Source organism: Pholcus phalangioides, unplaced genomic scaffold, assembly GCF_987345545.1.
Source record: "Pholcus phalangioides strain wild (caught in Gottingen) unplaced genomic scaffold, Ppha-v1.0 ptg000018l_1, whole genome shotgun sequence".
NCBI lineage: Eukaryota > Metazoa > Arthropoda > Arachnida > Araneae > Pholcidae > Pholcus > Pholcus phalangioides.
Window position 1 is genome coordinate 8,117,289 of NW_028301611.1, and position 16,009 is coordinate 8,133,297.

The window sequence follows — 16,009 nt, forward strand, 5'->3', positions numbered from 1 at the left end:
TGACTGTGACCATATCTGAGGGTGACAGTTAAATAAGGGTTCCAAATACATTATTTAAATAGGCTTTTTGCCTGGATCCTTTTATTTGGCTGTAAAACAGGGGTAGGGGTGACCATTAAGAGGGGTTTTACTGTATTTAAATAGTGGCACTGTGCTGCTGGATATTTAAAAAAGTCAGTAATACTTCATTCTGGGTATTATCTCTGCATGGGAAAATCGGATTTGACTAATCTCAGTCAATGTGTGTGTGTGGGTCAATTCAATACTCTTTAACTGTGCCGCAGTGATCTGTAAATTTTCTGCGTGTCACCTAAATAATCAAAGAATGTGTCACAGCACACTTTAAGAATGTAGAACTGTGACATGGGTTACTAGGGTGATCAAATTTTTCATGGGTCGATTGAATGCCCTGGAACTGTGCTGATTTGTAAATATGCTGCGACTTATTTACTGATCTGGGAATGTGTCGTGACCGTTTGAATGTGTAAATGTGCTGTGGGTCAGTTGAGTGGTCTGGAACTCTGTCATGGGTCACTCAAGCAATCATGAACAGTGCCCCAGGCCACTCAAGTTATTTAGGAATGCACCGCTGGTAACTTGAGTAATCTGGAACTGTGTTGCTGTGATTTGTAAATATGCCGCAGGTCATTTAATTTTTTGTATCGAGAGGATTTTAACATTATACTATTGACTAGTGTTTCCCAAAGTGGGCAATATCGTCCCCCGGTGAGCAATGGAAACTACAATTATAACATTGGATTCTATGGGTTTCTTTGAGTTGGGGGCAGTGAGAAAAAAAATTTTCTGAAGGGGGCGATGGAACAAAAGTTTGAAGAAAACTGCTATAGACTATTCTAAACAAGATTTGAAAAGAAATTTATCTTGAGGTTTCACTGAAAAAAAAAACCTGGATATATAAGACGTAGAGGAATTTTCCAAGTACCAAAAGCAAATGTAATTTCAAAAAGTTACAGTGCACCAAAAGTTTTGATTGTTGCAGTGCAACAAATCATAGCAATTATACATACTATGAACATAGTATACAACATCTTTAAAGCTCGGACTATGAAACAAATTTAAAGAAAATTGAAACTATGATTAGCTTATATGTAAAGTTTTCAGAATAATTTAATATCAAATTACTGCGCTATTGATGCATCTCTACGATGCATGCTACATATGTTAATACATTTCTAAAACTTGAGCAGAAATATTAATTGATGGTTGCCAACAAATCAGGGTTGGGTTTCTTCCGAAAGAAGCAACAGAAATTGGAAGGAAATTGAATAATTTAATATCAAATTACTGCGCTATTGATGCATCTCTACGATGCATGCTACATATGTTAATACATTTCTAAAACTTGAACAGAAATATTAATTGATGGTTGCCAACAAATCAGGGTTGGGTTTCTTCCGAAAGAAGCAACAGAAATTGGAAGGAAAAAAAATTCACTAATTATTGTTCAATCGTAGTTGATATAATTGTTATGTATTTAACCTCATTGGTTGTAAAATAATATAAGTTTTGAACTTTTTCTTCTGCTCTTTTGGCTGGATTCGAATGCATGGACCTTGACAGCAACGTTCATAGTGGAAGTTGAGCACTTTACCAATGCGCCACTCTCAGACACATATACAGTAAAACCTCTATAAGTCGTCACCTTATGTTATCGAAAAATTATGACGGCTTAAGCGGAGGGATGACTTAACCGAAGTGCCGTCAGTTTAATGTGAAATACTGTGAAAATCGTATAAATTTAAAGTAATACAACATTTTTTAAAATATGAATTATATTTACAATATTAATAAAATTTAAGGATTGCAAAAGAAAAAAATCCATTTTTACCTTTTTTGAGCTCTTATTGCTTATTATGGTAAAATAAACTGGTACACTTTGATTCATACTAGTAATTTTTAATTTAGACTAATCCCACTTTTTAATTGAGGGGACCTTGGGTGAGGAAAAGCACGCATTAGAAGACCTCAACTTTGGGAAAAATGTCTGGTTTTTCAACAAAGATATTTTGTTTAAATTTGAAGTCCTAAATTATTGGGCCCATGCAGAAATCAGGTCAACTTGAGTCGGCAAATAGATTATATCCCCCAGCTAACTTTCATTCTTTGAACTGTTTCCTTTTGGTACATAAGGCTTTTATGGTGACTTTTAAGCATATTGCATTGCTGTTAACAAGCTTTTTTTTAAACTGAACCATAAAATTAATCTATTTCACTCTCTAAAACTTTTTCATAGTGACAGGTTAACCGAAATTTGCGACGAGTAAACGAGGGTTTAATAACATTGTCGTCTATGAAAGCTAGACAAGCCTGAAGAAAAACTATGACTTAACCGGAGTGATGACTTAACAAGGTTTAACTGTATATAGGATTATAACTGGTCCCATTTGAAACCATTCAACATGGGGAAATGCCCAGAATATAGAAGTTTCCAAGTTGGGAGATTATATTGTATTAAAAATAACATTTGGTACAATTGATCCTGTAACTAAAACTTTGGTTTAAAAATTGATGTTGCATCTAGATTTCCAAAAAGTATTCGATCAAGTCCAATGTGTTAAAGTCATGACACATTTGCATGAAATTGATACAGGTAGGAGCTTCTTCAATTGATTTGTGGTTGTGGGATTAGTCACCATAGGTCATGGTGAATTTTTAGATTGTACAAAAAAAGAGAAGTATCCTTGAAGGAACTATATCCAGTTTCAAAAGGAAATATCCTTGAGCTCACTTCGATAGACTTGATCACGATGTTGATGGGAGCCAATTTACAGATGTATAACTAATGTGTGTAGGTAGTAGTGTATCAACCTTAACACAATGTGATTGCAACCTATAAATTGCCAATAACTCGTGATAGTAGCAGTGTTAGTCAATTTTGTTTGAATATTCCATTTCGCCTTGTAATTCAGAGTGGTGCAGTGGTGAGATGCTCGTCCTCCACCATGAATGTTACTGTCAGAGTCTACAGGTTTGATCCGGGGGAAGACCATAGAAAACAAGCTTTCCCATTGAGCTTAGTCCGACCACGATAGATGTGGCTTTCATTTCCCACCCTACTGCACTAGTAAGAAGTTGCCCTGAGGCGATGTGATTGCAGTTGGTGTGCAGTAAAGTAGTTCTCCTTACAAAGACAAAGTATATGACATTAATTCCAAGTTGAAGTAGATTACTCGTACATTGCTTTACAAGTGCTAATATACTCATGTAAGGCTTTTCTATTTTAAAGTAATGAACTTCATTGGTAACATAAATTTTTTTCCCTCACAGCTGAAATCAAGCTAGAGAAATTTGTTCCATCAGACGTGGTTGTTCAAGGCACTGGGTTTGAGCTCCGATGTTTGGCTAAAGGTGCTCCAGAACCTTCAATCAAGTGGTTTAGAGGTATGCACACAAACCTTAAGTCACTGTTTGTTTTCAGTTATATGTCTGGTATATATCGAGAGGAGTTTATGTTATGTAATAAACACATCAATGTTTTAACAGTCTCGATAATCCAAGGTGAAAAGGACATTCTTCAAATCACTGAAAACAAAGTATCTGGGAAAACAGAAAATGCCAAAGATAATAGTTACATTTGAAAAAAAGCCTTTTTGTGTAATCGATGTGGCCACATGTCCCTGCATATGTGATAAATCCTGTGATTATGCATAATTGCCAGTTATTATGCATAGTCACTGATCATTTTGATTAGTGATTAAAATGTCGCAAATTTATCGCTATGATATAAAATTCCCTACCTTGTATTCGTGCCGCTATGGTGGTCATAGTGACAGATTTGCATCATGCAATGACCATGGTTCAAACTTCACTGGCATCACAGTGGTAGTTGGCTGTCCGTAGCTCCCAATTTCGAGATGCTAGCGTGAGCTAATCTCCCCGTTGAAAAGTCTCACCACAGAGAGCAACAGGTCTACAATGATACAATTATTCAATCATCACATTTCACTAATAGACAAATTGATGGCAGATAGCAGCACTATAACAAGCATTACACAGAAACAAAACTCCATGTTAGGTTCACATCACATACATGCACATTTTCCAGCATGGCCCAGGTCATCTTCACCTGCAATCTCTTCATTGAAACAGGCGGGCCATGATCTGGTTAGGAGGAGCAGCAATAAATATAATAAATCGTCAATGAATTATTTAAATTTACCAGACATTTCGCTCCAACTTCAGTCTAGGATGATGGATTCGATCGATGATGTCTATTATGTTTAAAAATGTGAACAAAGCTAACATTAGAAGAATGATAATTTATATGTTTTTATCCTAATGTAATTTAATTTTTATGGCGAAGTATGTGTAGTGCACCCATAACGTATAAGAGATACAGATGAGTGGTTGAATTTAAGTGATATCTCCACATGATTTCTTCCATATTTTTTGTATTTATGAACTTCATTCGAGAATTATGCATAATCACTTGTAAAAGTGATTTAAAAAAATGTACAAAAATTTATCAAACTTACCGAGGAAATTGGTGATTATGTATAATTGGAAATTATGGATAATGACAGATTTATTTCCTTTTCCCATAATGCACATATCTTTTGCATCCCATAAGGGCAGAGCCGTTACTGAGAGACTCGCGATAGCCACCTGGGGTTTGTTGATCTGTACATTACGGTACAAAACTGGCAGAACCTGATACCAGAACTTTAAGACATCTTCACATCGGTGTGATATCTTTGTACATATTTTTTTGAAACAAAATCTATCCATGTATACCACTGACTTTCACTTGCATTCTATACTTGCTGAGATGTAAGTAGTGATAGTTTGTGGCTCCTTTTATTATTATTACATTCAGTTAGTCACAAACTCCAATAGTTATGTCTTTGAGTTCCAGACCAGTTGAATATACTGCCAAAAAAAAAAAACCATCTTGGCAAGTACGACGATACCATGGCGTAAGAATTTTTTGGCTAGCAAAGATATTTTTTCCATAATTTCTTTTGCCTTGGCTAATGAACATTTCTGTTGATATGGATGCACATGCTAATCTAAACAGCCACATTGATGGTTGAATTTTCGCACTAATCATCAGAATTAATGTCACTCGAGCCTGTTCACCTCAGAATCTTTTTCGAGATGCACCTTTACTTTCTGAAATTTTTCAAATCATTCTATATAAAATGAAATATTCAACTAATAGACATTGCTAATGCATTGAAAAAATAAAAGAAGCTTGTGTTTTCAAAGTACATGTTATTTCAGTGTAAGACCCTTAGCATCAAACTGAACAGTGTGGACATTCTAGGAGCTCATCTTTTTCATCTGCGTGTATCAGATACAGAAATGAGCCAAACAAATCACAATGGATTCCCCTTTGTCGAAGCGGATTGACAGTGTATTAACAATTCATGGTCTCAAACCTTTTGCTCCATCGCCCCTTTCTGTAGAAATTTTTTCCCCCAATTCAAGCCAACCCATGGGATCCTATGTTATACCTGTAGCTACCCCCCCCCCCCGACCATTCCATTGCCCACTTTGTGAAACACTAGTTTAGCCTATCCATACCATTGAAAATTTTAAAAACTTCAGTCATATCCACCCGACACTTGTGTTCTTCCATCTTAAACATATTCACGAAAATCAAGTCTATCATGATAGCTCAAGCCTTGTGTGCCAACAAGAACATGCATAGCTCTTCTCTCCTCACCACTCAACCAAGTCTATGTCCCTCTGTAGCTATCGTCTCCAAAACCTTACAGCATACTCCAGTTCAGGACGAACTAAGTCTTGGAAAAGCGAAAGAATGACTTTAGGAGAATGCGAAGAGACTTTTTTTGAAAATGAAACAGCATTCCATTTGCTTTTTCTGACCACCGCTGAACAATGTTCAGAAAACCTAAGCCACTCATCAATGAGGATTCCCAAATTGGTGGTGATCTTAGTTGCATACGGGATAGTAATACCATCCAACTTATAAGTGAAACTTGGGTTGTTCGTATCAAAATGAGCAACCATGCACTTATCAACATTAAAACATAGGATAAGCAGACCTGCCAACTCACCGAATTTAGGCGGATTTTTCATCCTTCCTCCTGCTCTCCGGAGTTTGGCAGAAAATTAGATTTTACGAGAGTTTTCACGTTGTCGTGATGTCAATGACTGCCATCGTGGTTAGGGAAAACACCCATAGAGGACAGCCGTGGTCATTTCCATCGAGCAGCTGTAAAAAGTAAAAAGTCTTGGTGACCGCATTTGAGCAACTGGCAAAGATGTGACTGTTTACGTTGCATTTATCGGCAATCATTTATCAGGGGCATGACCTTGGTTGCCTAAATTCCTGTATAATCGTTATTGTATTCCATTAAAAGCCGTGCGGTAAACACAAGTGTTTTCGTCAGCAGCTTTGCATTTTAAAGTTTTTAAATTGTTTCCTCTGATTAAATATGTCTTCAGAAAAAAAATATAAAACTTTAAGCTGTATAAAGCTAAATATCAAGCTTTTAAGAGTTCATATATCCAAGATTATCAATCACTGATAGCATCCATGAAAGGAAACACTTATGTTTTATGAACAGTATGTAGGCGTGATTTCTCTATTCTGCATAGAAAGACTGACATGGAATTATATTCTGCTCAGGGGTAATGTGTAGAACCTGCCTTGAGGGGGAAAGAAGGAATGGAACTTTGTCTTAATTGATTTAAATGTCCTTTTGATTGTGTCCATGAGTGCCGGGGAGGGGGGGGGGTACCCCCTCGGGAGAATCTCCAGATTTCTATATTCCAAAAGTTGGCATGTCTGGATAAGATTAATATTCATGTCTTTATGTTGGATTCGTCTAAATAAAACTTATCTGTAGACAGCATCATGTTGGTTAGTATATTGCACTTCTTCAGGTATAAACTTTTTTAGACAGTTTTTAATCATCCTGTATATTTTATTACATTTCTTACTACCTCATGAAAGTATATTCTTTGAAATGTTTCTAATTGTACTAGAAAATGAAGAAATAGATGGCTCTCATCAGCGGATAAAAATCCTAGATTTCGAGGGCTTACCAAATGGTAAGCTTGTGATAGAAGAAGCAGAGTATGAAGATAGGGCACACTACACTTGTGAAGCATATAACCGCGTGAATTCTGTGAACACTACCATTTTCATCAGGATAAAAGGTAGGTACAGTAAAACTTCAGTTTACGGATGTTTTGCCAGATGTGCAACAAAAATTTAACAAATTTTGACTTTATGAAATAGCGATTTCTCTCTATGAGTAGTATGTTTCTAGTGCAAAGCCTCCCAGTTGAGGACTAGTCTATAAGAGGCTTTGCATATCTGCTGAGTGTCATATAATCACGCTGTAAAAGCTGACGGTTTGCTCTCTCTTACTGTAATAAAGCTATCGTAATGAGTTCAGGGGGTGGGCACAGTCATTTTTATGGGCTTCGTTTATAATTAAGGAAAGACAAAATTGAAATATATATTGTGTCTTTCAATAAAAATATTCAATAGTTTTAGAGATCTGAGGCCCTGCTTTGAGTTGGTCTCCTTCGCCAGCCTTAAAGAGCCCATTTATAGCGCAATGATCCCATGAAAGACTGTCTCACACTCTTGTTGTTTGTGTTAATACAAGCGTGGATTCCAAAATGAAGATCCTTGTTCTTTTTTTCATAATTTCTTGAATACTCGTCTTCAATATGAAGTATGCGAAATACAATAATGCAGTAGAACTTTAAGCCGCTGTGGTGGTCATAGTGACGGACTCACATCGCGAGGACCCGGGTCGGCTGAAGTTGGTTTTCTGTGATTCCCAACTTCAAGGCGTGGATGCGAGCTGATCTCCCCGTTTAAAAGTCTTGCCACAGAGAGCAACAGCACAAATTTAATTCAAGCATGACACATCACTCACTTCCCTTCTGAAATATAGATGGCAGCACTGAAAAATCAAACACAACACTACATATGCACTCAGACTGTTAGGTACACACAGTTACACCACCGGCACAACTCACTAGGTAGTAAATCGCCCATAAATGGTGATAGACCTGAGTTGTGCTCGGTTTGAAAGAATGAAAGTACAACTTCGTGCTGCTGTGGTAGTCATAGTGTTAGACTTGCATTGCAAGGACCTCGTTTCATACCTTACCAGTGCCACAGTAGTGGTTGACTAAAGTTGATTTTCTGCAGTTCCCAACTTTTGAGGTGAGAGCCAATCTCCCATTTATAGAAGTCTCGTCACAGAGAGCAACAGCCTACAACGTTAAAAATATTTCAATCACTTCACTCACTATTTGAAGTATGGATTGCAGCACTATATATGCACTCAGACTATTAGGTACACACTCACAAGGTAAATTGCCAATGTAATAGACCTGAGTTGCACTTGGTTTGAAAGACAGTTGTAGAACTTTGGATTACAAGAAACTGGGTTTATGAGTGTTTTGCAAAATGAGCAAATAGTATTGGGGCTACCTCTCCCAATTTAAGCAAGAGAATCCAGATTTTTTTACCTTTTTTCCTACTCTCCAAAATTATCGGAAATTTCCCGATTTTAGTCAAAAATTTGATTTTCCTCTCGATTTTAGCAGAAAACATACGAGCATTAACTGCACATACATCGTTTTCGACATGCGCTTTGAGGAATAAAGAATGTACTAGAGTTGTCAGATGAAAGCAGATGAAGAAAATCGCGCAGCAAATGATGAGTGGATAGTTTTTTCCATTATGAAACTGGCTCATCCATAAAAAAATTAGCGCTTGTATCTGATAATTTACGTGTTCTGCCAACTTCACTGTACAGGGATAGTCACACTCGTTTCACAACTGAATTTTTCTACCGCAATGTTTCAAAAACTAGTTTGCCGGCTCATGCAAATTTCTTGCTAATCAGATTCAGCATATATGTAGAGTTCTTCCACCTCCTTTAATTGCAGTTCTTTCATGCCATCAAAATCATTCTCAATGTCCTCGGCCCACACTTCAAAATTTGCTTTTGTTTCATTTGGCATGGCCATGCGTCTGGATTCTGCTGAACATTGCGACTGTGATTGTCATAGATTACAGCTGCTATGGTGATCTGTAGGAACTCTACGTGGTCGCTGTTGTGTGCTGACCACGTGATGTAAAGCTGTCACTTCAACGTTTAAGCCAGTTGCATACCTGGTTAATTTTTTGTTTTTGTTTTTCCCGATAATTAAATGGTTGGCCGATGACTAGTGAACGACAAGACGAAATATTTATTACAATCAAATTTTAGCTACATGAATAATTTATATTTCAAGTTAACACAATGTAGTAAGTAGTAGTTTTTAAAGTTTTAAAATCAATAAAATACAGTTTAGTGAATCAGATCTCAACCGACCAGCTTCAGCCTGACTAGAGAGTAACGGGAAGTCCATTTTATCACTGGAACCACTTTCCCATGAAATCACAGTTGCACAAATGTCTGTAATCTAATTTGTAATGCGTATACGTAATATAACAATAATGAATGATCATGGCAATTTGAATCTGACATCAATATAAATGTAAATTGTAAAGATTGAAAACCTAACCAGAGTTCAACAACATCAGGCCTATTACAGGTTGAATTAATTCACAAAATTAACCGTACGGCAGTCCGTGGCCTGCCATCAGTGTGGAGAGGTAAACACTTTCACTTATTTTATGTATAATACATTTCTGAATATTTTCATGTAAAACACATTTCAAATATTTACTATTTTTTCTTTTAACTAAGATGCATGATTACTCGCCACAGGTTTCTACTGGCAATCCAATAAAATGTGTTACACCGTGATTCAGTTGCATTGAAAATAAAATGTAAAGACATTGCAGATCCAGGGGAAGGGCAATTTACTGCATAGGTTCAGGGATCGTCCCGTATCTTATGGGGCAGACTGATTTTTCTTGGTTATTTGCAGTGCTTGCAAGCCCCCCCCCCCCCTTATAGATTCGCGTCTGTTCCAGATAGCATAAAAATTAAAAACAAAATACAGGTGCCCCTTATTGGAAAATTGAGGAATTCTAATGATCTCTGTTCATTAGATTTCATTTAAAAAATTGTTGCTTTTCAAGAGGAGATGCAAATGTCTTCCATTATTATATTTTGCTCAGGTGCTATGCAAGACCTGCTTGAGGAAGGGGCGATTTAAAAAAACGCATTTTTATTTTTTTCACGCAAAGTTTTCTTTTGATCTTACATATGAGTGCAGGGAGGGGAGTCCCCCCCCCCCCCCTCAAGAGAATCTCCGGATTTCTGGACTCCGAAAGCTGATATGTCTGTATTTCTTTCAAAAGATGAAATCGTACCCGATGCAGTTGAACACTATATGCAAGCACAAAGAAATCTGTTTGATAAGGAAACTTTTTTTCCTTGTTGCCTGTTTTCTACCTCACTATATTTTCATAATGAATATTTGTCGTAACTTTGATTGTACATAAGTGAGATGTTCATAAGAGTTGAGTTTTATGACTATTTAGTTTCAAAATTAAAGCTCTGTGTCATTAATTTTCAGATAGGTTAGCTGCTCTGTGGCCTTTTCTTGGGATTTGTGCAGAAGTAGCCATTTTATGTACAATAATCTTTGTATATGAAAGGAAAAAAAGTGCTCAGTACAGTGAGACGGAACAGGATCTTCCATCAAAGTGAGTACTTATCTTGCTGCCAATACCATAGCTTATAAGTTTGTTATCAACACTCCAGATTATATGCACCAAAAAATTTCGAAATGTGAAACAGAAGAACCCCAAAGGATCCAAGCCAGCAAAAAATCATTTGGAAAAATCGAAGGCACCTCGTGCACCATGAGGCCCTGCGGGAAGTTTCCAGTTGAGCCCATATATCAAGACTGCCCTGTGTGAAAGCTGTTAAAAAAAAAATTCAACTCCCATAACGCGATACATACACCAGTTTGTGGTCTGCGAATGGTAGCTGTCTTGCGTATGCAGCCAGCAGACTGAGCATATTGTATACCCATGCCTTCTTGCCCACACAGTAGCCTTGATACGATAGAAATTTTTTTATAGCTGTTTCATAAAGCGTTGGCAGGATAAATAAGAGTAGTAAAGAGATTATGAAGTTTTTTTTTATTATTTTTCATTGTGCACGTTAAAAGTATAAAAATTTCATTTCCCCCCTAAAATGTGTCCAATTTTTCTTTTCTTTTACAGGTTTTAAATTTTTTTGGTAGTCCTCGAGTTGGGAGGGGGCAGGTTGGCTTATTATGAGTATATACAGTATACTGATAATTACAACTTAATCATCAGTGTTCACATTGGGAAATAATTGCGACAAAATTTGGTCACCAGTTACAAAAATATTTCCCAAATTTAATACTTTTGTAATTATAATAGTGATCACAGCTGCTAAATTACTCCATTTTTTCGAAATAAGCATCCCTGTAGAATTTCGTGATCATGCTCAAAACCTGACTTAGGCTGGGATTACACTATAAAAGTTTGATAAAACCTAAAAAATGCAGCCAATGAAACACAATTGGTTGCATTTGTTCGAATGTAATTGGTACGATTATTGGTTGCATTTTTCAAGTTTGATAAAGGTTCTTTTATCAAACTTTTATAGTGTAATCCCAGTCTTAAGGAAACAGTTCATGATCATCAGTTACAAAACCAGAATTGCCGACTGCTACAGATTGTCTGTAGTTTCTACGGATGGCCACAATGAACTACGGAAGACTCTTATTACTATGGTTTAAAAAATCGGGTCTTTGAGTTTCTTGCGATGTTCTCCTTATTTTCATTATTATTTTTATAAAATTGCATAAATCTTTATCGTAACGATGAATTTGTTTACGCATGCGAGAGAGTTCGTGAAAAGACAAACTTGGAGCCTATCTGTTTTGTCTGCGCAAAAAGCAATCTGTAAAGCCGCTTCTCTACCAACACCCTCTATTGCAAAAAATCTTTGCGTGGAGCTTGTGACATCACTGAAGTTGTCCATTTCACCTATAGTCATTGCATATACAGCAAAAAAAGGTAAAAATTTTGAATGCGCCTCGCCCTGCTTTATCCAATGGCTGCAGGTGAAATGGGTGGCGTCAAAGCTTCGCGCGAAAGCTTTCTGATATAGAACGTGTTTGTTGGCTCTACTTGATGCCCAAATGCGCAAAAACCTGTTTTCCATCAAAACCACCCCGCGCTGTGGACTAAAAACAGGTTTTTGAATGGTTTAGCATGATGGGTCTGGACCAAGCTTCATTTGTATAGTGCATGGTTGAGCTCGCAGAACTTGTGTCGGAAAGTATGTTTCGTCGTAGGAGCTCTAATACGAAGAAAACAGGGATGGGAGATAGTCTAGGGTTGCTAGACGTCTGTATATACGGCCTGCAAGGGCACATGCAGGTTTAGATTGCATTGAATATTAATAAATTATTAAGTGACTCAGCGACCTCGAAACATTGTTTTAGGGAGGTGGAGGGGGCTCATGTGGTTCGAACCCTCTAGGTTCCAGTGCTACTGAGGTGCTGTATTTAATGAACTTAGAATTAAAATTTTAAAAAAAATTTAATTTTTGATTGATTTTTTTGTTGTACTGTGATTGTGTTTTCCTAGGGGGTACCCCCATGGCAAAAATGAACATTCATCACTACTGGCGAGCTTTAAACTAATGTTGGCATGTCTGCAAAACTATTTATCAAATTTTGTTTATCATTCTTATATTATCAAGGAAATATACTTCCATCAACGTATTACAATTTTCACTTTCCGATACTTTCTCTACTCTTAATGAAGATAAAAAGTTTCAGATTTTGAAGAGTGCACCTTTTTATCCATGGGTTGAACAATATAATTGATAACAAGTGGTACACATTCTTGATACACTCCAGCTGAACAGTGTTAAAATAGACGTCAAATCGACAATTCATGTTTGAAATAGTTCACTCATTCCAACACTTTTATTGGATTGATTCAGGCACAGATAGTCTGTTTTGCAAAATTAGATCATGAACTTTAACCGGTTTTTGATCAACAGCTGCATTTATTATTATTATTTTGAACTCAGTTACAATAAATTCAATGCAAAGAGTAAACTAAATTCTGACATACGTTTTAGCATACAAAAGGTGCCATTTTCAAGGAAGTACAAATTTTTTTATCAAAAAACTATCGTGAAATTCTGGTTTATTTTTGGGATTGGCTACACACCTTTTTACTCGTTGCTCAGTGGACAGAATGTTAGCATAGCAGTTTGAAAACCAGTAGTCAAGAAAGAAAGAACAGCATCCACGGTATGCTGTCAGAATTTTAAACTTTTATTTGTCGAGATTTGTTCTTTAACAACTTCATTGAGAGAAAGTTTGACTTGTATGAGCAAATTTGATTTGGAGAAATTCTACAAAAACCATGAATTTTTTCCTCCAACTTCAAACTATCCAAAACATTCGAGAAAAGAAAATTGAATTAAACAAGAAATTTTTATATTAAATTAGAAAACTCAAGGAGAGTTGGTAAATTTAAATTTTTGATAATTCAAACTGTAACAAAGCTCCATTGTATTTAAATTTTAATAGCGTGCGTGCGTGAAGCCTATGATTTTATATAATTCTGTCTGCTGAGAAACGTAGCTGGTCTTGATGGGGAATCCTAGGTCAGCCAGATGTTATGACCAATTGTTGATTTTGCATTTGGTTATATATCACAATTTTCCTTTGTCAATGCCATCTATTGTGTGCCAAATGTATGTCTATTTATTTGTCATTTTTATTTGTTATGTTGTGTAAGTACTAAGCTATAATTATGTGTGTGTTATCCTGAAAAAACTGAGATTTAGTTTTGTTAAAATTTGCTATAATTATTGTCATTTCAGCCGAAATGTTCGTGACCAAACACAGAGAGGCCACCAGGATGTGCGCCAAAGAAAGTAGTGTGGCTATTATCAGAAAAAAAAGTGGCAGCAAACTTAAGCTCAGTGGACCCCATGACAACGTGATATGTATCGAAGGAGTTTTGTTGTTTTACATGCAGCTATAGAGGTATTTTTACTGTATCATTGCCGTAACTGTTTTCTCAAATTGGTAATTGGCGAACAAAAGAAAAAAAAAAAAGACTTTTTCATCAACCTTTATCATTTTTTTTTCCTTTTACGTCAGTATGCAACATGTAAAATAACTCGGTTGGTGCATTTTTTGCAAATCCATAGCAACAACGAGAACATTAGCAATTTAAGTAATATTAGCATTACCTATATGCATATAGGCTGAGATCTGTGGTCAAGGAGGACTGAAGAAAAAAAATTACAATAAATGGACATGTGTTGTGGAAATTGTAACAGAAATACATATATATACATTTTCGGAGCTATTTTTTTGGTTTGATGTTCAGTTGGTATATAAAGGCGATGCCCACCCGCCCTCTTATAACTCGAGGACCAATCATTCGGAACTAGTATATCTTAGATTGGTTAAGGAACTGTATTTCGTGTAAACCCGCATTTGTTTCGGAAAGAAAAACAGCAGAATATATATTGAAATGTAGAGAAAAAATATATGTATAGTTATTGTTTAAAGAAACATATCTTTGTGTCATCTAGCCGCGAAAACTTAGACCAATATTTGGGTTTCTGTGATGCAGACAGTGCTTATTTTTATTTTCTCGAGCATTTCTGTTGTTTTTTTTTTTCAGTGTTATAATTTTCCTGATGTTTTTGTTTTTACTTTGCAGATTTGATCAAGTTTACATGATCTTTATCTAATTTTGATTTTAGATACATCTTTAATGCATGGCTTGACGAATTTCAAGTCCTCGATTACCATGGCGACTAAAAAAATTGTGTTGGCACCTATAAAATTTTTCTATTTATGATGACTAAATTGGAGTCTGAGGCCAACGTAAAATTTTCCAAATTTATCTAAGCATTTCTCACTGACATGGAAAATATTAAAAAATCACCAAAAAAAAAAAAAAAATGTTGCCAAAGCCAGAAAAAGCATGGAAAATAAATTATTTTGACCATTTTTGTCAAAAAAGCTTGGTTTCTAAGAAATTCGACCATCACCTTTTATTTTAATGGATTCGTCAAGCCCTGCTTTAATGTGATCACGCGCATTCTTCATAATTATCTTTTGTTTATTTTTTTTAAATGTTTTATTTATCATAACATGAAGTTTTCAAAGAATCAATTTTATTGCAGAATTTTTATGTCGAAGGGTAATGAGCTCAATGCATATGTACTGGTGATTTGTTCTGATGTCGCAATATGTTGCTGTGAGTGATTTTTTTTTTTGCTACAAGCACTAGTGAACAAAGTTAATGATAAAATTTCCCTTTGCAGAAATTTTCTGAATTTTTTTTTTTTTGGCCTTTCAAATGTTTCTCTCTTTGTTGAAATGCTTAAAGATGAAACATAAGCATTTGTTGAGCTTCCGATCTTCATCTGAGAAATTTGTTTCAAGAAACCAGCCTATTCAGATGCCAAGATGTTTTTGGAGGGGAAAAAATCATGGGCCTCTGCAATCTGGGCAATTGTGTTTACTACTACGCCCCAGAAGCACTTATAATTTTCTTACCTCGAGCAAATATATGGTGAGTAGAACCGTGCAATGGACAGTTTGGTCTGACTTAATGATACTCAGTGATCAAACGCTCATGAAGGACATTGGCCACCAGTTGACAACATATAGAGATACAATTCTTCACTATTCTGTAGTTGGACATGGCATCATCTCTGTTTGCATAACTTTTTTTTTTAATTGAAACATGGGAACTGTCTGATGTTGATGAATAAAAGTTTTTTGGCTATTAGGCCATTGTAGTTTGGAGTTTTCTCTCAGTTTCCTTCCAACTCCAATATTTGGCAGATCTTTGGAGTGTGAAATTCAACGCGCAGATCCAAACCTAACTTAATTCGATGACAACAGCATTTCGTTACTTAGATGGTGCTCAAACGTGCACCCCTCTCCATTTTAAGAGCAAAAGCTTTATGACTTCATCGCCAATCGGTTAAGTCCATCCCAGCCAACCAATTAGAGCATTTTTAACAAATTGGAAACTTCAACATTCAATCACATTCAG

General features: G+C 36.1%; 1 protein-coding gene across 1 annotated transcript in view; it reads left to right on the plus strand.

The window, feature by feature from the left end:
• Positions 1–14,888, plus strand: part of LOC149071648 (peroxidasin homolog) — a 61,903-nt gene extending 47,015 nt beyond the window's left edge. The window contains exons 9-12 of the mRNA XM_089247939.1: positions 3,289–3,402; positions 6,979–7,152; positions 10,495–10,624; positions 13,806–14,888. Of these exons, the coding sequence (XP_089104065.1) occupies positions 3,289–3,402; positions 6,979–7,152; positions 10,495–10,624; positions 13,806–13,863 (476 nt within the window). The 3' untranslated portion in view covers positions 13,864–14,888. The remainder of the gene's footprint in view (positions 1–3,288; positions 3,403–6,978; positions 7,153–10,494; positions 10,625–13,805) is intronic.
• Positions 14,889–16,009: the final 1,121 nt, after the last annotated feature.